The following is a 27,297-nucleotide window of genomic DNA, read 5'->3' on the forward strand; positions in this document are numbered from 1 at the left end:
CACGCTCTTCACGTGCATTTTCCACTTTTGTACATTTCTTTCACGTTTTCGGTAAATCTGCTACGTGAAATGACCAATTATCAAGTTTTACGGAGAACGTGAACACAAGTGGCGAATCTGAATTGTCTGTCGTAGCTTCAACACCGCACCTCCTAATTCAGTTCCTGGAAAGTTCCACTAGCTTTTAGAAGTTAGACAAACCGACATTATGACGAAAAAGATAAGTAAAGCTGAACTTGCAATTTTAAATGACGTTTTCGTCACCGTCGCGTCGTAGATCTTAAACTCCGTATAAGGGAGCTTAAGCAACGACAACGTCACAAATTTGCATATTTAGTGAGCAAAAACAATAGCTTTGCACGCCCTGCACGTGCGGTTTTCACTTTTTTCAATTCCTCGCCGTCGTCAGCAAAACGTCAACGTGAATGACCAATTTTGAGGTTTTATGAACAACGTCAGCACTTGAGGATAAATTTTCATTTTCTCCCTTAAATTAAGCGCCGGTCCTACCCAGTGTCATTTTTGAGGGACTACCACACCCCTGTCGTATTAAAAGGTTGAAATAGTCACGAAGCGATTAAAATAACGCAAATTTATATTTTAAGATGACATTCTCGTTGCCGTCGCCGTTGTCGTTGCTTAATTAGGGAGCTTAAGCTACGAGAACGGCGACCTCAACGAGAACGTCATCTCAAAATATAAATTTACGTTATTTTAATCGCTTCGTGACTATTTCAACGTTTTTATTATGACAAGGGTGTGGTAATTCCTCAAAGATGACACCAGTCGGAACGGCACTCCATTTTAGGAGAGAAAATGAAACTTTATCCTTAAGTGCTGACGTTCTTCATAAAACCAAAAACTTGGCTATTTCACGTTGTTGTTTTGCTGACGACGGCAGCGAAATGGACAAAAGTGAAAAACGCACGTGTAGGGCGTGCACAGCTATTGTTTTTACCCACTAAATATGCAAATTTCTGACGTTCTCGTTCTCGTTGCCGTTGCCGTCGCCGTTGTCATTGCCTAAGCTTCCTAGAGAGTTTAAGCAAAGACGACGGCTAGGGCTACGGCAACGCCACGAAGCAAGAATGTTATTGGTTAAAAAAGGAAAAATGCTCGTGCTGCACGTGCAACACGAATTTCCGTGCATTTCTTTTTAGGTTTTGACGACAACGTGAGCATATTACAACGAAAGCACTCATTTTCTATTTTTGCTCTAAAACCGTTCGTCCCCATCCAGTTACAGGATAGTTCACTCGTATGGTACAATGTGAACAAGACGGAATAATCGCGAAATACTTGAGATAGCGTTAAGGTATATTTTGGAGTGACGTTTTCGTTGCCGTAGCCGTCGTCTTTGCTTAAACTCCCTAATATTAGGGACCTTAAGATCTACGACGGCGAAGGCGACGTCGAAGAAAACTTCACCTCAAAATAACGCTTTGCTTTATCGTAAGTCTTTCGCGGTTATTTTACCTAGTTCACTTCTTACAATTTTTGCGAAGTATCCTAAAAATTAATTGATACGAGCAGTTAGAAAGTGAAAATAGAGAATGAAAGATTCTCTGTACGTTGCATGAGTTACTTTGTGATTAAAACCTCAAATTTGGTGATTTCACGTCGTCTTTATACAGAGTACCGCAAGAATCCGTCCTAAAATCCGTGCTGCACGCAGCACGATTATTTATGCTGTTTTAACCAATGACATCACTGATTCATTGTTTTGCTGCGTTGTTGTTGCCGTCGCCGTCGTAAAATCTTAAGCACCCTATCAACTCAAATTATACGGACAGCAGTTCCGTTCTTCAACAAGCCATATCCATAGTAACAAGCACGGCTGCAGCCTGGGACTGAATACGGAGCCTCTCGTTAAACATGTTGATGATGAGATGAAAGCGTTTTCCCACCCCAGATGTCAACATTACTTCCCGGGCCGTAAATCCAACAAATACACGCGGGTCACGAAAATTTCGTTCTATCAAACTAGTTGATAAAGGTAAATAAAGGTAAATAAATGCGTAAGAAAGATTTTCGAGTTGAGGTTTTCGAGCGTTAGATCTTCCGACGGAGCTAACAGGTTGTGGGTGTTTACTGTAGTGTCCTTTCTTCCAGAAAGCTTCAGATGATGAAGAAGACCAAGGCATCAGACGTTCTGGACGCTCAAGGAAAAATGTGGACTACACATTCAGGGAATTTGAGGAAGACATCACAACAGCTGTGGAGAATGACAAGAAGAGGTTTAAGGCAGATGAGGTACATGAAGAGGAACAAGGGTTGATGTATTCTAAACCCGCTTACGAAACAGGTGGACTACTAGATAAAGCACGTCTAAACACCCGCCGTTCCCGCCGGCTGATGGACCTCGATTACGAAAGTGACTCGGAGTCGAGGACGAGTGGTTACGAATACGAGGGGAACTCCGACGAAGATACCCAGAGCGAAGTAGGTCAGCGGGTTTCGACTTGGCAGGGAAAACTTCGGAAAGCAAGGCGAGTTATCGAAGAGGATGATGATGATGATGATGATAACGATGTCGGTGATGGTTCAAATGGCGCTTGTAACAACGAGGTTAAGAGTGACAACGCAGAAGAACCATGTATTCTAGAATCTGAACAAGGTGAGGACGTTAAGGACGAGAAGGAAGGAAGCGTAAAAGATGAGGAGTCCAGTGCGTCGAGCAAATTTGGAAAAGAAGTAAAAAGTGAGAGTAGTGACGCAATAGCAGGAAAACCCGCAAATGCAAAAGCAAATCCTGAAAGCGAGAGCAAGGAAGACAAGGATGAAAAAATTGCGACTTCAGGAAACGAATCCCAAGTTGGTGTAGCCACTGTATTTATAACACCCCAATCTCAAAACGCGGCGCGGCCCGTAAACAAGATTCATCCCCATTCTCGGATAGCATCTGTTGCTCCATTAGCACGAGATCAACCGTCACCTGACATGAACAACTTTCGGTCTCCCTCGGGGTATCCACCCGAGGGGGTGTTCCCTAACCCCCCAAGTTACGACATTCTCAAGCCGCAATTCCCTGCGAAGCACGAACCTGGTCACCTCGGAGCTAACTTTGTAGGAGTTAACATGACTGGAACAAATAGCGCGGGCAATAACTTTACGGGAACTCCAAATCTACATCTCATTGGTGCACAAGGTATGCTTCAAGGTGGCTCTTCCTTCCCTGCGGCTCAAGGCATGGGTTTGCCTGGTACGAGAACATCTTTTGCGGAACCCGGTCAATCGGCTCTCGGTCAAGGAGTGGCTAATTATTCTTCTGCAGATCTTGGTTTTCCCGGTACAAATTTAGGTGGGTCAAGTGGACCCAATTTTGCAGGGTCTTTCAGTGGAGTTGCAAACGAAGTCAACCCGGGAGTAGCAAGGAATTTTGGGGCCCCGACGAATTTTGTCGACTCAAGTCCTTCTGGAAGTAACTTAGCTGACTTTGGCGCTTTGAAGAATCCAGCGCGAAATGTGCCTGACTCGCCTGCCTCGTTTTGGGGAGGTCAAAATGAGTTAAATAGCGTTTACGGTTATCAAGCATTTGGCCAATCGCCTGGGGCAACACAGCCTCCTGTCAATAGTCCTACGATCAATCAGGCACTGCCATCACCCTACCCCTCAGGATCCCAATTTGGAGGTTTCAATCCACAGCCCCAAGCAAGTTCTAACATGCCAAATTTCATGGCATCGCAACAGAGCGGAAACTTTACAAATCCAAGTCAGTATTTTCCTGGTACACCACGACAACCGCCGCCTCCATACTCAGCGAACACGTCGCTAAATGCGAACGTATACACAAATCACCCTCGAGAAAGCGGTAACATTGCTGGTAACCAGTGGAGATATCCCGAGGGTTACGGGTATTATTCCGGGCAAGGGAACACTGCGGGACAAAGCTTTTGAAAAAGTTTGTTGTAGTATAGCATAGCTTCTGCGGTCCTTAAGTTTATGTGCTATATCGAAATAATGCTTAATTTCGAACTTCCTTGAACCATGCTGGAAGTGATCAACTGCCGTGAAGATATTATTTAGCTATGTCTTTTTATTCTAGCGAGGGTGCGATCGAACAATGAAACAACATTTTGATCGATCTTAGCATAAAATTGGTTTCAAAAGAATTTACTTTGTTGACGAGAATTTGTTTCGAGGGATAGGCTCAAGTACGTGTCATGAGGCATGGCTTTCCGTATTTTCGTCCTTCGCGAAACATTGTCCGGAGACTTCTATAACCATAAGGTTAGTTTTTCTCGAAAGAAAATAGTTCGTCCAAAGGTAAGTTCTACGAAGTCTTAGCGCTATTATTGAGTGTAATTCTAATAGAGTGTTTTCACATGACGTCACGTCGGCCTCATTGGAGGCAGGGAATAGAGCAGTTTTCAATGAATGTCGAAAGTAATTAGCGAATTGCTTTGCCAAATGATTACTTCACTCAGTGATTGGTTCAAAGTTTTCGCGTAACTTTTTCAACCAATCAGAACTAAACCAAAACCAATCGTGGCTCGCGCGTGCACATTTTCCCGCGCTTTGTGTCGGCTACGCGTAATTACTTCGAGTTTTGACTGGTTTACCGGATTGTTTCCGTCCTTTTTGATTGGCCAAAGTAATTACTTTGGTTTTGGTTTTACGACACTTGATTGAAACTCGCTCTATTCTTTTGGGAATTGAACTCTATTTTTATGAAAATTCTTCCTTTTCTTTTAGTATGCAGACATGGCTGGTCACATAGTGAAAACACTCTATACTAGAACTCATTCCGTGTTCGAAGTCAATGGAATAGCATCCGGTCTATTTCGCTCCCTATAACACAGAAAACGGAATTAATAATATGAATTACTTTCGGCGCCATCTGGCTGCCAGTCGTGCCCAGATCATTCGTTTAGAGTACATACTCCGAATCAATCACCACAAAATATTACTAAATTCAACATCATTCTATCGCCAACATTATACAGTCATATTACAAGTTTCATTCGTGGACTATTTTTAATTTCTGTAAATAAATGAATTATGATTATGCGTTTGTTATCGTTTCTGTAAATTGTCAATTTAAGAGTGTTTTTTTCTATGAAAAAAAATATATTACACTACACTTTTTTCCGTAGAAAAATAGCTGGCCTTACCTTCTTTTCGCTCGTATGGGTGTCGCCATCAATGGTTTCCAAGCTATATAATAGACCTCTTTCGTAGTGGCGGCCAAATAAAATATTCTTTTGTTTTAATGCTAGAAAGCCTATCTAGCCTCGCTACGACGAGAAAATCTCAAAATAATATTTGTTTCAAAATGAGGGCAGTAGGTCTAATTGACATAAATACAAACTAATGTAAAAGTGGTCGCCATTTATGAAAGTGGTCAAATCTAATCCCTGGAAACAGTAGAAAAACTTCCGCTTTTTGGCAGTATGTAACACCGATTTCAGTCACACTTTCCTCCGTGACAGGGGCCCGTTTCTCCAAAGTCCCGAAAACTTCTAGGTCCCGAAAAGCCATTTGCGAAACTGCCATCCTCTTTATTTGGGAAAGCTGTTCTTTAAACATGTTTTCACAATAACAAAAAGGAGAAAAAGTGAGACGTTTGACGACTCAAAACCTCTCCGTTCTTGAATACAGAGGAGCCTCACATAGCGAATTGTGACACCCGAAAAAGCTCCGGAGAGCTTCGCGACTTTCCAGAAACGGACCCCAGGTCTCTACCTTGAGATATGCAGTGGATGTTTTTCATCATGTTTGCTGCTTATTAATATACCAAAACGAAATCTATCTTATAACTTTAAGAGTCGGTTATTCAAACTAATTTTAATTTAGCCCGCGGTTTTCAACGATCATTTTCATCCAGAATTTCCAAGACGTGAGTCAATTTAATTACATGGTCTGAAGTGTCAGCCTTCTCCTAGCCCAAACCCGCGAAAGGGGCGAGGTGGGTCTCTCTCGCCCGCTTCGCCCCTTTGGCGGGTTTGGGCGAAGAGCCGGCTGACACTTCAGACTATGTAATTAAGTAGATAAGTGCTTTTCTTAATTTCTCTTGCCTTCTCGACGCTTTTTACGAGAATGAACAGCCTTTCCATACTTGGATTAACCGGAATGAAATTTGGGACGTGGTCTTGTTAATCGTCGGCTAAACTATGTATTCTATTAGACGCCTCCATAAGAAAGTAAATCAGATTATTATCAAATGCCTGCATTTTTATTTTTTATTGTATACAGACATACATTTTGTTCAAACTATATACCTCTCACATGTTACGAAAATATGAAAAATTGGTGCAATAAAATGAATTTGAACGCCTTGTAAGCCTGTTCATACTCAGTGAAGAAAACGTCTCTAATCGCATTGTCACTGTCTTTTTAGAGGGGGAATAATCGAAGCACCATGTGAACTGGGAAAATCGCGCAAGAGGCGTCTTTTTATCTCACCGCGCGTCAATAAACTCTGAGATAAACAGGAACTAGATCAAGTGATTTGTTTCAACGTTAACCTGCGATCAGGCGTACTTTTATTTGAACAGGGCGCTAAAAAGTACCTTTTCACGCCCTGTCTAAAGAAAAGTGCACTTGATCGGAGGTTACTTCAACGTGTCTAGTGCTTCCACATGTTCAGATTATAAGGGTTTATTAAAAAAGTCTTGAAAATGCATTACTTTATTGTCATGGTGTATTGCTTACTTTTTATGTAGGTATTGTTCTGATTTAAGTGAAAATCAGAACAAAAAAAGCAAGGTGACAACTTAAATCAGAACAAAAAAAGCAAGGTGACTGACACACCATAACACTAACACATCACGCATGCGCACAATCATTTCACCCGGTCAATTAGCCGGATCAGCATTGCGTACCCCTTTAGTTGGCAGTTCCACATACAACAAATGTTTAAGCTGGGTTGGGAACAGTACAGCCGTTCTGGGTTCGAAGGTCACGCGGGTGGATTGGTGTTTTGTTTTGTTCTGATTTAGCACGATTTACATCGATTTCTGTACCGAGCTGTTACTCGAATGGGAAAATGGAGGGGCTGGGAGCAAGGTGAATACAACCGAATTTTGGGAGAAAACATCTACTCGGTCGGCATTGGTATCGTTTACGCATCAGTTCCTTCTTTCTCGTGGCGTTATAAAAAAATTTAATTCTCGCCCCGAATCTGGGTGGCCTGTGGAGTTTTTGGTCTGTTTCCAGGACCTCTCTTGTGTTGTTTTTGTGTGAAACTTACATGACGATGAAAGTGTTTGAAGCCATGTTTAGGGAAACTGTTTCGTTTCGCAATGAACGAAGTACACTGTAAATACACCGCAGCTCCTACAAAATCAGCTAGCATCAGAAATGAGTAGAAACATTATTCGAGGCGCAAACAGGCTTTCTGAGCTTCACCGCTACAAACCTCCGAAGTGGGCCACCTCGCTCAAGGATATACCTCCATACTTTGTTCAGGTACGTGTGATGCACCGATAACGTTAAGTATCTGTAAAGGTCTGGGATAGGCCGTTATAGGCCGGCATAAGGGGGAAGGGGGGAGGGGTTAAACATAGGCGGGTATACCCTTTCCCTAGGCAATCACCCTGCCCCAAAACAAAGACAAAGACACTGGTCAAATTCATGATTTAATTTTCAGAATTTTTTCATGAATCGACAACAATGTCATCACGAGCCTTGTATCTTGTAATAAGTTGAAGCAACTACAGAATTCAGGGCCACACAGGGCCAGCACATGCAAATTAGTCAGCAGCTTTTGTAGAGCGAGACACACAACATTGGGAGCTTTTGTCATTCAATGATGTGGAAATAAGTGTCCCTGTATTCTGTGGTTTAAGCTCAAGTTGAACCTCCCAACATCAGCACTTGGCTTCATAGCTCGGTTGGTATAGAGCGTCACACTGGCATCACAAGGTCACGGGTTCAGGGCACAGGTCATTGTTTTACCAATACAGAAAGTATCCTTAACATTCATAAAAGCTAACCTTAGGCCTAAAAACTTTTGTTTAGGCCTAAGGTTAGCTTTTATGAATGTTTAGGATACTTTCTGTATTAGTAAAACAATGACCTGTGACCTGTGCCCTGTGACCTGTGTTTTGTAGCTGCCGGTTCAGTTTCCCCTTGAAGTCCTGAATTTTTCAGGCTTCTCTACGCAATTGCTAAAATTGTGTTCATAACTGCGAGGATAGGGTGCAGATTGTAGGCATCATTTTAGTGATCTCTGCTCTAAAGTAGTAAACCAGCTTTTTCGTTAAATTATGAGCAAGGATGGCATGCTCAGTTAGTGCACAGCCTTGGTGCAAGAGGTCCTGAGTTCGATCCCCAGATCTCACATTCTTGTTTCGACTTCTTTCCTTCCTTTCCTTTCCTTCCATTGACTCCCAGGGATTCCCCATTGACGATTAAAATCGTCTGGCGTTAGACAGAGTATGACATCTAGGTTTAGCTCACAGTCGACCAAAAGCATCACGACTTAGTTGACCAATCATATCTGCAGTGGCCAGAGTATTTATTACCAGCTACTGACATAACACAAAGCACTTGATTCTGAAGATGACAAGTTTCCGCACAGGTTGTCAAAACATCAGTCAATGCCATACTTTAAAACAGTGCATTGTACTTCTCAGGACTACAGTTACCCAGTCTGACGATGATGGTGTGTTACTTAATAAATTATTATGATATGACTCCTTGGGCCCGTTTCTCGAAAGTCCCGAGAACTTTCCGGGCCTGAAAAGCCATTTGTGAAACTGCTATCTGCTTGTTTTGGAAAGCTGATCTCTTAATGCTTTTTCAAGGTAACTAAAAGCAAAATGACTGTGAAGTTTGACAACTGAAATCCTCTCTGTTCTTGAGATAGTAAAAGGAATTTGTCACACCTGAAAATGGCCTGTAAAGTTTCGGCACTTTTGAGAAACAGGCCCCTGGGTTGACAAACCAGTTGTAAACGATAAATTAGTAATTTATAGTGAGAAGGGAATTGAAAAGCATTTTTCAAGGATGTCATGTGTCCGATTTTCCTCCGTTAGTCCAGCAACTAACTATTCTATTCTAAATGTAGGTATTGCTGTTTTATACATGTAGCTTGCACAAAGGAATACTCCAATTCATCAGTGGTACCTCCCTCAGATTCCCACTGGATTCTCCTTGTTTTTCAAGAGGGATGACCTAACTGGAAGTACACTCTCTGGAAACAAGGTATACACTCAGATGTTTCATCAGTATTTAAATGAAAAGCTTAACATTTCTGTACAATTTGTAGCCACCTGTGTTGGGTGTCAGCGAATCAAAATACCGGTAATAAACTGTAAACGTTTTTGCATTCTGACTTCAGTGGTCTTCAAATTAGATCCAAAATTTCTTTCTAGGTTCGTAAACTGGATTTTCTTCTGGCTGACGCTTTGTTCAAGAATCATGACACCATTTTTACATGTGGTGGCCTTCAGTCTAATCACTGTAGAACCACTGCTGTGGCTGCAAGACAGCTTGGTTTAAATTGCTACTTGTTTCTCAGAAGCCAGGAGCTGGTATGTGTATTCTTTACTTTGCAATTTTGATTTATACTTTAATATCCCCACAAATAGCTGAACATAGATTTGTGGATTAATATTATTTTGAGAATTATATATACATGTAAATTATGTTTCTGAAAAATTTTGTGTTCATTGGAAACTTGGAAAAAATCACGACAAGTTGACACGAGACACTCGGCCAGCTAAGCCTAAAACGTTGGGGTCACAGGTAGAAGTGAACTCCTTTACTATAATTTGTGACAGTCATCTACAGAAAAACAAAGAAGATTTCCAGTCATTTAATTTACAATTACCTAAACATTATTGTGGTTTCTTATGAGGTAAAATTGAAAGAAAACAAAGTGTGACACTTGTTACGGTTTCTTAATGTTTGTCCTCGCCGTGAAGATTCATGTCCAACGACCGGTGGCTTAGTTGGTTGCATGAGTTTTGATCAGACTTTTGTGCAACCTGGAAATTGGCCATTTTCGAAATATCAAGTATTCAGCTTGAGAGTGAGGCAGTGAGGACAAAAACAATAGAAAAGCGTTGTAATGAAATGTGAAAAATATTTTACATATCATTCACTTTCCTTTGTCTTTGTCCTCTAAACCTCCCTTTCAAGCTGAATTTTAATATATCGAAGGCCTATTGCAGGTTCAAGACCATCACTCAGGGTCTTAAAAATACATGTAACTGAGGAGAATGTGCTGTCATTGTAATTTCAACAGCAAATGGGTAGACTTTCAAGTTTTCTTCGATAAGGGCCCTAGTGTCTCGCTTCACACACACTGTTCGTGAAGAATATGGGGGAGACCCGATGTGTTGGTGGTATATCTCTCAGAGAATTGTAAACTGCCATTAGACTGTATGTGATATGTGAGATATAACCATTAGGTACATTGTACCATCTTATCCATTTTAATCTAACTTTGTTGTGGCTTTCAGAATACAGATATTGGATGTAGGGGCAATCTTCTGTTAAACAAAATGGTGGGAAGCCATATTGTTGTTATTCCTCGGCTTCAGTATAAACATGGCCTAAAACAAATGATGGAGAAGATGGCGGAAAAGTTGTAAGTGGCAACTAGTAATTGGAGGTATTTTATAATAAAATTATATTTACTATTAGTGTTGTAATAAGAGAAATCAGTACCGAAAGCGTTAGTGTTATCATTAAAATTCATTGTTTTTCAGTCTACAGGTTTTTTTTGTTGTTTCACTTCTTACAGTCAGTTAGCAATTCAATTTTGTTCTTTTTGTCTTTTGGCATTCTAATAGGATTAGGTGGTATGGATTTACATTTACTTCTTATACAAGCTCAGCTTTCAAATTTCCCAATGGCCTCTAAGTTATCTTTAATTTGTTTTTAACTTCTTAATTGCAAAAATTACAAAACTGTACAAAACTTCATATTATTATAATGTAAAATTAAGTACGGGAAAATGTTAAAGGTATTGTGTGCCATGGAACAATTTTCATAAATTATATGAAAATTCCACCAAAGCTGAAATTCATCCAATTAGATCTAGTTATGATTAGCAATGCGAATTTCCATAACAAAAGCAAATGATCGGAAAGCCTGTCGGTTGAAGGTGGGTCTTTAAAATTGAATTGGTTTTCATTATTTTTTCATTATTTTTTCAGAAAACAACAACACTCTTCAGCATATCTAATTGAGATCGGGGGATCTTCATACACTGGAATGTTTGGTTATTTGACAGCATTTCAGGAAATGATAGAGCAGGTGATATTTGTGACAGTTGTTGTAAGCTTGTTCTATGCACACAGCATAGCATACATTGCATTGCAAGAGGAAACACTGATTCGTGGTTTGGGTGCTGGGTTTGTTTACCTTGTTTCCCTAGAAATGCCTCTACCAATTAATTTTATAACCTACAAGGTCAGGCAGAAGCATGAACCATTTACGTGAACCATTTTATCCAGCAGGGGCTGCAGAGTACGTTTGAAAGTGCGGGGGTCCTGGGGGTAGATTTTGGTATGGATCATGGAAGTGTGCGGGAGGGGGGAGAGGCTGGGGAGAAAACGACACGGTAGGAAAAATTAGTGGGGAAAGGGGGGCCTATTCCCCCCCCCCCCCCCTGGTCCCTTTTTCTACACAACCCCAGTCAAGAGCCTCAAGACATGTGTTGCATCTATTACTCCAGTCAAGAGCCTCAAGACATGTGTTGCATCCAAGCTTCAAGCAATGGAAGCATTTAAGAATAAATTTAGTAACAGTGGCATGTTTGTTTATGACCAATTAAATTATTGCCATGGCCCTCTGAAAGACTTGAATGGAAAGTTTTTTGGATGAATTTTTCAGAACGTTTTGGAGAATTTTGATGACATTGTGGTGACAGTTGGCAGTGGAGGGACAGCCTCTGGAATTGCTATTGGTAATTACCTAACAGGATCGAAGCTTAAGTGAGTTTTAGCTATATGAGCCAAGAATGCGTTAAGGATTTGCCTCTGAATCTAATTTTCATTTGTGCACGCAGAAGGTTAATTTTATTTTTTGGTCAATTTTAAAACTTTTTTCGTATCATTTCTTTTTATCCGGCAAGTTTCCATTTACATCTCAATAACTTGTTTGTATGAATAATTATTCATGAGTTATCAACTTTGTGGTACCCCAAGGTGCATGCGAGTCAATCATAAGCATTTTGGCCTGCAGGTCAGACTGCCATGGGAAGATGACACTTACACAATCATGTTCCCCTACTTTCCACATGGTTCTTGCTCAAAATGCCCCAGTCTTCTGCATCCTGGGAGCAGTGGTGGCACAATGGTGAGAGCACCTGCCTTATACCAATGTGGCCTGGGTTCAATTACCAGGTATCATAAGCGGGTTCGAGCTTGTTGGTTCTCTACTTTGCTACGAGAGACTTTTCTCTAGGTACTCCTGGACCAGTAAACCAATAGACCATACACTGTATTCATATTCTCAGTATTGGACTTGAACTAGCTTGCAATGAAGACTATTGTGGGGAAATCTTTTCAAATGCAAATACTTTTTAATATATTCCCCTGCATTAGCCTCCATTGCAAGCTGAGGTCCCATGTTTTTTGTGACAATAAATCAATGAGTCATGAGTCAATGAGACTCACAGTCAATATAGCAATAATTATTTTATTGATTAAGCCTAAGCCCTCGTTTCAGTGATGAGGCCTAAGCACTCTCTGAAATTTTAGCTTTCATTTTATGGTTTGGTTAACTGCACTTAAACTCATTGACTCATGACTCATTGACTCATAAATAGTGTACACTCTTGCAAGCTAGTTCCACTCTAATACTGAGAATACAAATATGGTCTATTACCTAGATGATTTGATATGAGTTGATTTGATCAACATTTGATTTTGATTAAAGTCAAAACAAATGATAAAAGCGAGATAAGTCAAAACAGATAATAAAAATTGACAAATCAGAATAATACAGCAAAAAGGGAAAACTTAATGAAAATACAATGACTCAATGAGGGCCAATCGCAACAGAGCAAGCTCCATTAACTAGGTGAAAGCCCAAGAAAAACACACATTGTGTAATCTGTGTGTGGTAACACAACAGCATGTTGTGAAATATGAATCAGAAGGGAAATCTGAGTTCGCGATCTTTGAAGTGGAAACCTATGTACAAGAAGAGAAGCCAGAGTTGAGGCATTGTGTATCCGCTTATTAATTAGTATTTGGAGAAATCAGTAAGCTACCGTAACTTGTTTTTGTTTCTCATTTTGTAAGATGCCATGCCATTAATGTGTCTGATAATGCTGCCTACTTTTACAACAAAATAAATGAAGACCTACAAACAGGAGGGCTTGATGTTCAAGCAGAGGATATAATAGATATTATTGATGGATACAAGGGCCTTGGTTATGGTGTCTCCACTCAAGATGAACTAGGTGTGTCACTTACTAACAATACAAAGTGTTTTCCTCAAATTAGGTGCGCCTTTGTCTGTTTTACAGGTGGTTTGTTAGCTGGAGGAAAATGTGTCCATTTTTAATTTTTCGTCAAAGGATAAATGTTGTGGTGTGAACTTCGGCAGTGATTGAATTAGCAACTCTGCATGTAGGGACGAACAATCAATTTACATTATATTTTTTGCACATGTTAATTCTAGGAAACCAGCCAAAAAAAATTATGGGCATTTCTGGACATATTTGTTACTCAAATGTGCTACCCAGCTAGTCCAAACATCAATCATTCAGCCTGTCAATCATTAACATTCAATAGTCACACTTTTATTGTATTCTATTGCAGAGGATATCATTCAAATTTCTACAACAACTGGTATTATGGTGGACCCAGTTTACAACATCAAAGCTGTGAGAGGAATGCTTACAGAAATGAAAAATAATCCAAGAAGATTCAAGGGACAAAGGATACTGTACATTCACACGGGTATGCTTTAATGTCCTCTTAACTATGTCATTTTTCGAACAAATTTTATTTTAGTCATTGTTGCTTATTAAATAACTTATTTGCTTTCTTATTACCTGCTGTCAATGTGGGTGGCTCATCTTGAAAATATTCTGTACATGTTTCTAGAATCTAATGGAACCAAAACCAGTTTTTAAGTTGCTTGCAAGTATTAATTTTTCAAGAATCCTACTTATGATTTGTTACACTTCAACATCAGCACTTAAACTAATCGTCTACTGTCTGTTTCATTGGATTTGCTTAATTAATTAATCATTAATTATATAATTAAGTCTTTATTATTTATTATTAATAATCATTATTATAAAATGTATTTATTTATTTGTTTGCTAACAGGAGGAGTATTTGGTTTGTATGATGGCAGAGTGGACCCATTGATTGTGTCTTCGTCACCTCAAGTTGCCTGTTGGAGAGACATTAATGATCCTATGCCATTTTTTGATGAATAAAAGATTTAGGGAAAGCAGCTCTTGCAAGGTCTTCATCTGTAGTTGTGATCGCTTTCCAGTAAATAACAAAAACACAACAGAAGCAGAATCAAGGCAAAGGAAGATTCAAGGGGCTGGATTTGATGACTGGCAACCCACCTTTGGATCAGCTGACAAAATACTATGAAAATTAATATTAATGTAACAATATGTAATATTATAGTAATAATGTAAGACTATTTCTTCAATGTTGTGGCATTGTTAGATTGAGCTGGCACTGCACAATAATTATATAATTATGTCCAAGTTGGTCATTCTTTACATAAATTATGCAATGGCAATGGTTTCGGGGGCAAATGTAAGACAATTTAAAATGTTAGTTTTGTGGTAAATTGGTATAATATATCACCCAATGAATGTCCAGTGTCCAGAAAAGCATGTAATAATAATCATTATAATTATGAATGCTTATTTTTGTCACAAAGTTATGAGAGCATCCGAAGTGTTCGTCCACAAATCTCCCAAACGTCAGCATCACCCATCGCTATAGGAATACAGAAAATTTACTTCACAAAGTTTCACCTACCACCTTCTCCTCATTCACATTTATTTACCATCGCCAAAAACTATTTTCAGTTTCACCTCCTACAGCTTGACATTTGTAATGTTACATTTTAGTAAATATTACCAGCTCAATGGAAAACTAGACATTCTCATAATTTGTCTTTTGTATAATTTATAACCTTAAGCTTTCAATAATAATAGTAACTGTTATTGTTATTATATATTGGAAAAAAGGCTGAAAGTCTGTCTTAATACAGTCCCTTCTTGCCCCTTGATAGGTCAGTTTTCCAATTTTTAGTAGGTCTCCTGTGCACAAATTTTCACAAAGAGGGGAGGTACATACATTATTGAAAAGAAGCCATAATATGACTTTCAGTGACGTAGCAACTCTGATGACCTGCTATTGTTTGGTATTGTAATCAGCTTCTATTGTTTTTGAGTCTAAGTCATTGTTTCAATGGTTAAGTCTTTTGTTTTTGGCTAGGGTATCGAGGGCAATCACATTATACATTACAAGAGCTGCTACAAGACTCATCATTTTTGATACTTCATATCAGATGTGAACATGAACTTCTTTCTTTGGTTTATGAAGTCCAAAGTCTATAAAAGTAGAGTCGTGTAGAGTATATTTTGTTTTGAATTTCCATACAAAACCTTTGAATTTTCCGCCATGTTGCTCTGATTACCCATGATGCAATCAAGAGCGTGCGGTTGGTATGTACTTTAAGTAGGGTTATTAAAGTGTATCATAAAGCGCATAAATTATATAAAAGAGGTATATCAGCATATATAGGTAGCTATAGCAAAGTATATACATGTATATCCATCTATGCCCATATATCTCTCTGTATACCCGTGTATTTCCATGTATATCCATGTATTCTCATGTATGTCCATGTATACACATGTATACCCATGTTTGTCCATCTGTATCCATGTACAGCCATATATACCCATGTATACCCACATACAGGCATGTATATCCATGTATGCCCATGTATGTCCATGTATACCCATGTATATCCATGTATAACCATGTATGTCCATGTATACCCATGTATATCCATGTATAACCATGTATGTTCATGTATACCCATGTATATCCATGTATAACCATGTATTTCCATGTATACCCATATATATTCATGTATACCCATGTATATCCATGTATACCCATGTATGTCCATGTATACCCATGTGTATCCATGTATAACCATGTATGTCCATGTATACCCATGTATATCCATGTATAACCATGTATTTCCATGTATACCCATATATATTCATGTATACCCATGTATGCCCATGTATACCCATGTATATCCATGTATAACCATGTATGTCCATATATAACCATGTATGTCCATGTATACCCATGTATATCCATGTATAACCATGTATATCCATGTATAACCATGTATATCCATGCATACCCATATATATTCATGAATACCCATGTAAATCCATGTATACCCATATATATTCATGTATACCCATGTATATCCATGTATGCCCATGTATGTCCATGTATACCCATGTATATCCATGTATAACCATGTATGTCCATGTATACCCATGTATATCCTTGTACAACCATGTATTTCCATGTATACCCATATATATCCATGTATACCCATTTATGCCCATGTATATCCATGTATAACCATGTATGTCCATGTATACCCATATATATTCATGCATACCCATATATATTCATGAATACCCATGTAAATCCATGTATACCCATATATATTCATGTATACCCATGTGTATCCATGTATAACCATGTATGTCCATGTATACCCATGTATATCCATGTATAACCATGTATGTCCATGTATACCCATGTATAACCATGTATTCATGTTCCATGTATACCGATATATATTCATGTATACCCATGTATGCCCATGTATACCCATGTATATCCATGTATAACCATGTATGTCCATATATAACCATGTATGTCCATGTATATCCATGTATAACCATGTATATCCATGTATAACCATGTATATCCATGCATACTCATATATATTCATGAATACCCATGTAAATCCATGTATAACCATATATATTCATGTATACCCATGTATATCCATGTATGCCCATGTATGTCCATGTATAACCATGTATGTCCATGTATAACCATGTATGTCCATGTATACCAATGTATATCCGTGTATAACCATGTATTTCCATGTATACCCATATATATTCATGTATAACCATTTATGCCCATGTATACCCATGTATATCCATGTATAACCATGTATGTCCATGTATACCCATATATATTCATGTATACCCATGTATATCCATGCATACCCATATATATTCACGTATACCCATGTATATCCATGTATAACCATGTATGTCCATGTATACCCATGTATGTCCATGTATACACATATATATTCATGTATACCCATGTATATCCATGTATACCCATGTATGTCCATGTATACCCATGTATGTCCCTGTATAGCTATATATATTCATGTATACCCATGTATATCCATGTATACCCATGTATGTCCATGTATACCCATGTGTATCCATGTATAACCATGTATGTCCATGTATACCCATCTACATCCATGTATAACCATGTATAGCCATGTATATCCATGTATATCTATGTATGTTCATGTATACCCATATATATCCATGTATAACCATGTATAGCCATGTATATCCATGTATACCCATGTATCTCTATGTGTACCCATGTAAATCTATGTATAACCTTGTATATCCATGTATACCCATGTATGTTCATGTATACCCATGTATACCCATGTATGTCCATGTATACCCATTAATGTCCATGTATACCCATGTCTGTCCATGTATACCCATATAAATCCATGTATAGCCATGTATATCCATGTATATCCATGTACAGCAATGTATTTCCATGTATATCCATGTTCAGCCATGTATATCCATGTATATCCATGTACAGCCATGTATATCCATGTATACCCATATTTATTATATAGATATTGATGAAATACCAGGATTTCTCCTATTACTAAAAAATCATATCTTCACCGCGCGCAGTGAACGTATCATTTTTATCTTTCACATGTGAGGATATTGCTGTCGTCATGGTAACGAACACGATTAGCCAATATAACGCGAGCTTCCTCTTCATTGTACGATACTTTTGTGCTTTAATATAATTCTTCTCTACTACATTAACATTTTTATTGCAAATTTTACATTATCATGATTTGTTTTTCATAACTTTCATATCTTGTTTCATGTTACACAACATGCGCGTTTTAGTGGTTGGTGAACACTTTTTTATCATTTCGAAAATGAATAAAACAAGTTGTTTTAAATCTAGACATTTCATCAATATCTATATAATAAACAGAACATTACATGGCCGCTTGGGGATACGAATTTTATCTTCTCGTGCTGAAAGTATCTCTCACTCGTTCGCTTCGCTCACTCGTGAGAGATACTTTCAGCACTCGAAGATAAAATTCGTATCCCCGCGCGGCCATGTAATATCCTCTATATCTCTATGTATACCCATGTATATCCATGTATAATCGTGTATATCCATGTGTACCCATGTATAATCGTGTATATCCATGTGTACCCATGTATACTCATGTATACCCGTGTATATTCATGTATTATCATGTATATCCATGTACAGCCATTTATATCCATGTATATCCATGTACAGCCATGTATATACATGTACACCAGTGTATATCGATGTATATCTATGTAAACCCATGTATTATCGTGTACAGCCATGTATATCCATGTATACCCGTGCATATCTACATACAGGCATGTATATCCATGTACAACCATGTATATTCATGTATGCCCATGCATATCCATGTATACCCGTGTATATTCATGTATTATCATGTATATCCATGTACAGCCATGTATATCCATGTATTTCGATGTAAAGGCATGTATCTCCATGTATACCTATGCATATCAATGCACAGCCATGTATATCCATGTGTGCCTATGTGTATCCATGTATACGAATGTATACCCATGTATGCCCATCTACAGCCATGTATGTCCATGTGTATCCATGTACAGCTATGTATATCCATGTACACCCGTGTATATCCATGAATATCCATATACAGACATGTATGTCCATGTATACCCATGTATTATAATGGATATCCAAGTACAGCCATGTATATCCATGTATACCCATGTTCAGCCATGTATATCCATGTATATCCATGTACAGCCATGTATATCCATGTATATCCATGCACACCCGTGTATATCCATGAATATCCATATACAGCCATGTATGTCCATGTATAGCTATGTATACCCATATATTATCGTGTATATCCATGTACAGCCATGTATATCCATGTATACCCATGCATTTCTATGTATACTCATGTATAACCATGTATGCCCATGTACAGCCATGTATTTCCATGTATACGAATTTATATCCATGTATGCCCATGTACAGCCATGTATATCCATGTACAGCCATGTACATCCATGTATATCCATGTACACCTTTGTATATCCATGAATATCCATATACAGCCATGTATGTCCATGTATACCTATGGATACCCATATATTATCGTGTATATCCATGTACAGCCATGTATATCCATGTATACCCGTGTATATCCACATACAGGCATGTATATCCATGTACAACCATGTATATCCATATATGCCCATGGATATTCATGTATACCCGTGTATATTCATGTATTATCATATATATCCATGTACAGCCATGTATATCCATGTATTTCCATGTAAAGGCATGTATATCCATGTACAGCCATGTATATCCATGTATACCCATGTCTATCGATGTACATCCATGTATAACCATGTACAGCTCTGTATATCCATGTACAGGCATTTGTATCCGTGTACATCCATGTATATCCATGTACAGCCATGTACACCCATATATGCCTATGTATATCCATGTATACCGATGTATACCCATGTATATTCTTTTCTGTCCATGTACAGCCACGTATATCCTTGTACAGCCATGTATATCTATGCATGCTTATGTATACCATGTATATTCATGTAAAGCCTTAAGCCATTTATACCCATGGATACCCATTTATATTCATACACACCCATGCGCGCTCATCCCTACGCAATTGCTAAAATTGCGTTCATAACTGCGAGGATCATAGTTTAACTTGATTTCACATCCGCAGTTCACCATATTTCATATATCATTTCATAGTCAACAACTGTTTGCATAAGAATGATGTGGTAGCCTTTGAGATCCACGAAGTCGTCATGGTCGGTCGGTGGGGCAATTACAAGAATATGAGTACCGTCCATCGTATCAGCACACATTGGAATATTCTCCTTTAGGTAACGTGATAAACCGCGACTTCAGTTTGTTGACAATTGCAGCACACACTTTAACACAAGTGCAAACAAAAGGTGGAGATACACCAAACAAATTTGCAATCGTGCGCTATTCTGCTGATGATGCTAAGTACGACAGCAGAATTAGCAATCGCAGCTTTGGAGACAAGGCTCGATCAACGCATTCTCGTATCTTATTTTTGTTTGTTTCCAGATTTATTCCTTGTGCTTTGCTGCATTGAGAGAAGATTCTACTCTTGCTCATTCTCGAGCTTTTGCTGGTATATTTTGTTGTTTTTCAGACGGCGTGATAAATACATCTTATTCGATGGTTTAACATATAATACGCGCGGATATTTTGAGAGTTGCAAAGCATTTTGCGAGCAGTGAGCAAAATGTCCGCGAGTATTAGCCCATCCTCCTTTTTTTTTTCGTTTAGCGTCAAATGCGTTTCCTGGGCAGTCTCGGAATCGGAGTCCCGCTACCCCAGCATCATAGCTGTGGAGCCCGGAAAACAAACAAAACGTGAACCCAAAATGAATATGGCTGAAAAGTTGGTGGATGTTGTTGCAAACTTAAGACAGCGTGGGAAAAAGGATCAACCCCTGAAACTCCTATGCAACATTAAAATGGTTTTAAAACACCGTTACCCTTTTTTTTTTTTTTTTTGAAAATTCCAAAAATTGGGGTCGGTCGGACAATGCTCAACGGAGAGAATGGCCTTATATGTTAGACCATCGAATAAGAGATTTATTATCCCACTACAAAAAAGGTGTTATTTTACGGGCGTAGTTCCTTCGGTAATGGCCATATTTTCTGTTGAATGAATGATGTCAATAAAATTTTAAGTAGTGGCAAAACTTAGAAATCCGTCTCTGCGTGTGTGGGTGGAGGTGAACATAATAAATTTCTTCTTGGAATATTTTTTTGGGCTCGCGATCTGGCTTCAACTCTTGAATCTTGACTCTTGTTGAGGAGGAGGGGGGTGGGGGTAAGCAAGGGCTTAAATGCCCACGATCTATGGTCAAAGCTGATGCCCAGTGTCGATAACCGTTTTGGTTTAAAAGCAATTATACTAAGCACCCGAAAACTTAGGTTTTTGTTATGGGGAATAAGTAAGGAACCCACACTGTCGCTTTCCTCGATTGTTTTACAATTTCTCCGATGGCGTACACCATAAGTTCATGTCTCTGACTGACTAAACTACAACCCATTGTTCTCTTATCTTATAGACATACATTGATCAAACGTAAACTGATTGGCTATTGGCTATAAAGATCTTCAGGACAAAAGATGAACAAACTTAATAATTGAAGCAGACAGATAGATACGCTCGATTTCCGGGCCGCTATATCATTGTCATTACATACACATTACCTTAATCAATACCAATTATCCCGTTTCCGACATTATAAATGCTTTCGACGTGCTTAATAAGACGTTATTAGTTGTTGTCCTTGGACAAATGTTGGTAAAGTTTGAAGCTCCCTATAAAGTTTACAGGAGAAAATACAGTCATTCCCAAACTTTTATTTACTTGTTAACTTTGTGCTTGTGTTTATTGCTTATTTTGGAAAAATACTCACGCGTCACATTTCGCCGAAGAAATATTTATATACATTAAAAATAAAAGGGGTCGTAATATTGAGCCTTGTGATACGCCACACGAAATATCTAGAAGCTTAGAAGATGTTCCATTCACACTAAACTGTTGCTTGCGATTTGACAAATACGAATGGAAAATGGCAACTGCTGAGTGATCAAAGCCAAAGTATTCTAATTTCTTTATCAAGATCTCATGGTTAAGTATATCAGATATAGATAGATAGATAGATAGATAGATAGATAGATAGATAGATAGATAGATAGGATAGGAGAACGTTAGTTAAACGCGGTAATTTCACCAAATTCATACGTATTTTACATAGAAAATCTGTTTTACCTAAAAGCCGTGTATAATATACAAAGATACCTAAGTTTAAAAATCAATGACCTTAACATACTTTTTACAAAAATTGCTTAATTTTATCAGTTTTTGCCGATGCAAACGTGAAAGATTTTATTTGCTTTCTTAAACCATTTATAGAAGGCAATTGATTTAGCTGGTCTAGCAGCGCATTCCAAATGGTCGTCCCTGTAGAAAGGAAATTATGGTTATATGCAGGGTAATACACGTCTATACATAGATGTACTTGGGTGTACATGCATATATATGATATATATGATAATAAGAGGCTATACATAGATATATATGGTTATAAATAGATATACAAGGACAGCATGAAAATACATGGTTTTAAATGGAAATATATGGACATATATGATACTACACAGCTATACATGGATAAACATGGTTGTACATGGTTATCCATGAATACATATCCATGTGATACATGGCTATACATGGATACACACTGTTGCACACGGCTATACACGGCTGTACTTAGATATACATGGGTAAACATGGATATGCATGGGTATACATGGATATACGTGGGTATGCATGGATAAACATGAATATACATGGAGATACATGGCTGTACATGGGTATACATGGATATACATGGCAAAACATGGATATGAAAGGGTATACATGGACATACATGGGTATCCATGGATATACATGAGTATACGTGAAAATACGTGGCCGTACACGGATATACATGGATATACAAGGCTCTACATCGATATACATGGAAATACATGGTTATACATGGATATACATGGGTGTACATGGAAATACGTGGCTAAACAAGGATATAGATGGGTATACATGGATATACATGGGTATACATGGATATACATGGATATACATGATACTACATGGGTATACATGTATATACATGGGTATACATGGATATACATGGGCATACATTGCGGTACATGGATATACATGGAAATACATGACTGTAAAAGGGTATACATATATATACATGTGTATACATGGATATACATGGATATAAATGAATATACATGGGTACACATGGGTATACATCGACATACATGGGTATACATTGATATAGATGGGTATACATGGAACTGCATCGCTTTACATGGATATACATGGCTCTACAGGGATATACATGGCTATACATGGAAAAACATGGCAATAGATGGCTATACATGAATATACATGGGTATACTTGGGTATACATGGGTATACATGGATATACATGGATATACATGGATATGCATGGGTATACATGGATATACACGGTTATACATGGATATACATGGGTATACATAGAGATATATGGGTATACATGGATATACATGGCGGTACATGGATATACATGGATATACATGGCTGAACATGGTTATACATGGATATACATGGGTATACATGGACAGACATGAATATACATGGCTGTACATGGATATACATGGATATACATGGCTGAACATATGTATACATGGAAATACATGGCTGTACATGGATATACATGGATATACATGGATATACATAGCTATACATGGATATACATGGGTATACATGGACATACATGGGTATACATGGTTATACATGGACATACATCGGTATACATGGTTATACATGGACATACATGGGTATACATGGATATACAAGGTTATACATAGATTAACATGGGTACACATAGAGATACATGGGTATACCTAGATATACATATCTATACATGGTTATACATGGGTATACATGAATATATATTGGTATACATGGACATACATGGTTATACATGGATATACATGGGTATACATGGACATACATGGTTATACATGGATATACATGGGTATACATGGGCATACATGGGTATACATGAATATACATGGGTATACATGGAAATACATGGTTATACATGGATATACATGGGTATACATGGATATACAAGGTTATACATAGATTTACATGGGTATACATAGAGATACATGGGTAAACATAGATATACACAGCTACAAATGGTTATACATGGGTAAACATGAATATATATTGGTATACACGGACATACGTGGTTATACATGGATATACATGGGCATACATGGATATACATGCATATACATGGCTATACATGGTTATACATGGATGTAGATGGGTATACATGGACATACATGGGTATACATGAACATACATGGTTATACATGGATACACATGGGTATACATGGACGTACATGGGTATACATGGATATACATTGGTATACATGAATATATATGGGTATACATAGACATACATGGTTATACATGGATATACATGGGTATACATGGACATACATGGTTATACATGGATATACATGGGTATACATGAATATATATGGGTATACATGGATATACATGGACATACATGGTTATACATGGGTATACATGGGTATACATGGACATATGTACATATATGGACATATATACATGGGTATACATGGACATATATGGCCTTACATGGATATACATGGGTATACATGAATATATATTGGTATACATTGAATTTACATGGGTATACATGAATATATATGGGTATGCATGGATATACATGGGTATACATGAATATATATGGGTATACATGGACATACATGGATATACCTGGGTATACATGAATAGATATCGGTATACATGGACATACATAGGTATACATGGATATACATGGGTATACATGATTATATATGGGTATACATGGAAATGCATGGTTATACATGGATATACATGGGTATACATGGACATACATGGTTATGCATGGATATACATGGGTATACATGGACATACATGGGCATACATGGATATACATGGGTATACATGAATATATATGGGTATACATGGACATACATGGATATACATGGGTATACATGGGCATACATGGGTATACATGAATATATATGGGTATTCATGAAAATACATGGTTATACATGGATGTACATGGGTATACGTGGACATACATGGTTATACATGGATATACATGGGTATACATGGACATACATGGGCATACATGGATATACATGGGTATACATGAATATATATGGGTATACATGGACATACATGGGCATACATGGATATACATGGGTATACATGAATATATATGGGTATACATGAACATACATGGGCATACATGGATAGACATGGGTATACATGAATATATATGGGTATACATGAACATACATGGGCATACATGGGTATACATGAATATATATGGGTATACATGGACATACATGGGCATACATGGATATACATGGGTATACATGAATATATATGGGTATACATGGTTATACATAGGTGTACATGGACATACATGGGTATACATGGATATACATGGGTATACATGAATATATATGGGTATACATGGAAATTCACTGGTATATACCTTTATATATAACAATTTAAGGCTTTAATACATCCATGATATAATTACATACTATTATGATACACTTTAATAACACTACTTAAAGTACCAACCGTGTGGTTGCTGTAGGTAACCACGCCTCACTGCTGGTATAAAGCGAGGATCCTGGGGATGGGTCTCACAAAACGGAAGTGCTACTGACAAAGAAGTCCACAGACCGAAGACGTCTTAGCATGGCAGCCAAGGAGGTTTATTTCGCTTATGGATCCAACATGAATCCGGATAGAATGAGGGAACGGAAAGCCTTCTTTACCTCACGAGTGGGAGCCAAGCTGCTCGACTATAAGTTTAGTTTTTCGTTTAAGAGACCTGATGGTTACGGCTCTGGGAACATCACACCGGAAAAGAATTCGGTAGTGTTTGGAGCTTTGTACAGACTCGACGACGGAGGTTTGGATAAATTAGATGTGTTTGAAAAGGTGAAGATGGGCTGCTATCGGCGAGAACAAGTTACAGTGGAAGCTTCGGGTGGGGAGAAAATTGAAGCAACAACGTACATAGTCACGGAACAATTTTATCTGCAGGGGCTGGTGCCTCAGAGAGATTATTTAAACCACTGTTTGTGTGGGAAAGATATTTTGCCAGCAGATTATTTCGAGATGCTCAAGTCCTTTGAAAAAGTGTGCGGAGACTAGAGAAGGCTGAAAGAATTTGTTTTCAGTTTTACACCGTTGTTTGTTTAATTTGTTAGCACTGTCATGAATAATTTATTGACGATTTCAGTTCGTTTTAAATTAAAAATGAATTGGATTAAGCTCATTTATCGATATGATCGCAAGAATTAGTGTTAATAACTCAAAATTCTAAGCTCGGTTTTGGGTGAGTTATATCTGGAGGGACCTGCCATTAGGCTGGTAGGGTCACATTGGGGACTTGTGACCCGAGGTGTGGTCATATGATATCATCATCATACCTTTTTTTATCCTCGGGTTTTAGAGTAGTTTGGTGTAGCTAGTATCTCCAAGGGTTTATTCTCCTAACCGTAATACCACAGTGGATAGACCACAACACTGGGAATTCCATGACCTGCTCTGAGCAAACAAGGTGTGGGTTCTTTTACGTCCCACGACATAGTTACGAACATTGTTGCACTGACCTGTATTTGTTAGACAGGGTCTGAGGTTTGTTGTCCTTATCTGAAAAGAAAATTTGTCAAAAACATACGAAGTCTAGAAGTTTTCTGGTATTGGTTTCAGTTTTTCACATTCTTTGGTCTGATTTTCTCCAAAACATTTCCAGAAGTCTTTGACAAAAAAAATATATAATTGCAAATTTACCCAGCAAATATGATCCTTTGCCCTCTACCAGAAATTTGCAGTTCATTATTTTTTATTTGCCTTATGTACACACAGATGGAACAAATTTTTCATGGTGGCATAGCCATAAGAAGGTGGCTACCATCATAAAGCATACGCATTACGCATTTTGGGCTCTTTATTCTGCTCTGAGGGTTTTTTTCTGGGTTCTCTGGTTTTCCCCCATCAACAAAAACCAGCATACAGCTGATTCCAACTGGCTGTAAGCTTTGCTCCAACGTCATACATGAACCGTATAGCAGGAACCGGAGGTGCCATAGTATGCTGTAGGTTTGACCTTGTTGAGCTGTCACATTGCTATACTTGTGATGGCAATTAGCATGACACTTATTGTTATTATTATTCCTAT

The 27,297-nt window shown here is 38.1% G+C and overlaps 3 protein-coding genes across 3 annotated transcripts in view; all 3 read left to right on the forward strand.

Annotated features, from left to right (window-relative positions):
- LOC138030224 (uncharacterized) overlaps positions 1-6,607 on the forward strand; it is a 19,712-nt gene extending 13,105 nt beyond the window's left edge. The window contains exon 11 of the mRNA XM_068878109.1: positions 2,113-6,607. Within this exon, the coding sequence (XP_068734210.1) occupies positions 2,113-3,897 (1,785 nt within the window). The 3' untranslated portion in view covers positions 3,898-6,607. The remainder of the gene's footprint in view (positions 1-2,112) is intronic.
- Positions 6,608-7,194: 587 nt separating this feature from the next.
- On the forward strand, positions 7,195-15,041 carry LOC138028437 (uncharacterized). Its single transcript, XM_068875977.1, has 9 exons — positions 7,195-7,410; positions 9,037-9,150; positions 9,321-9,479; positions 10,413-10,540; positions 11,112-11,211; positions 11,791-11,891; positions 13,206-13,366; positions 13,728-13,868; positions 14,244-15,041. The coding sequence occupies exons 1-9, from the start codon at positions 7,303-7,305 to the stop codon at positions 14,354-14,356; spliced, it is 1,125 nt and encodes a 374-aa protein (XP_068732078.1). The 5' UTR covers positions 7,195-7,302; the 3' UTR covers positions 14,357-15,041.
- Positions 15,042-25,711: 10,670 nt separating this feature from the next.
- Positions 25,712-26,795, forward strand: LOC138028438 (gamma-glutamylcyclotransferase-like). The gene has a single exon (XM_068875979.1). It carries the CDS (start codon positions 25,806-25,808, stop codon positions 26,265-26,267), a length of 462 nt encoding a protein of 153 aa, XP_068732080.1. The 5' UTR covers positions 25,712-25,805; the 3' UTR covers positions 26,268-26,795.
- Positions 26,796-27,297: the final 502 nt, after the last annotated feature.

This window comes from Montipora capricornis, chromosome 13, assembly GCF_036669925.1.
Source record: "Montipora capricornis isolate CH-2021 chromosome 13, ASM3666992v2, whole genome shotgun sequence".
NCBI lineage: Eukaryota > Metazoa > Cnidaria > Anthozoa > Scleractinia > Acroporidae > Montipora > Montipora capricornis.

Bases quoted from the DNA above. Each gene is read 5' to 3' on its own strand.
- LOC138028437 (XM_068875977.1), top strand. From the start codon at position 7,303: ATGAGTAGAAACATTATTCGAGGCGCAAACAGGCTTTCTGAGCTTCAC. The intron at 9,151-9,320 runs GTATACACTCAG...ATTTCTTTCTAG, and splicing joins GTACACTCTCTGGAAACAAG to GTTCGTAAACTGGATTTTCT. The intron at 11,892-13,205 runs GTGAGTTTTAGC...TCATTTTGTAAG, and splicing joins CTAACAGGATCGAAGCTTAA to ATGCCATGCCATTAATGTGT.
- LOC138028438 (XM_068875979.1), top strand. From the start codon at position 25,806: ATGGCAGCCAAGGAGGTTTATTTCGCTTATGGATCCAACATGAATCCG.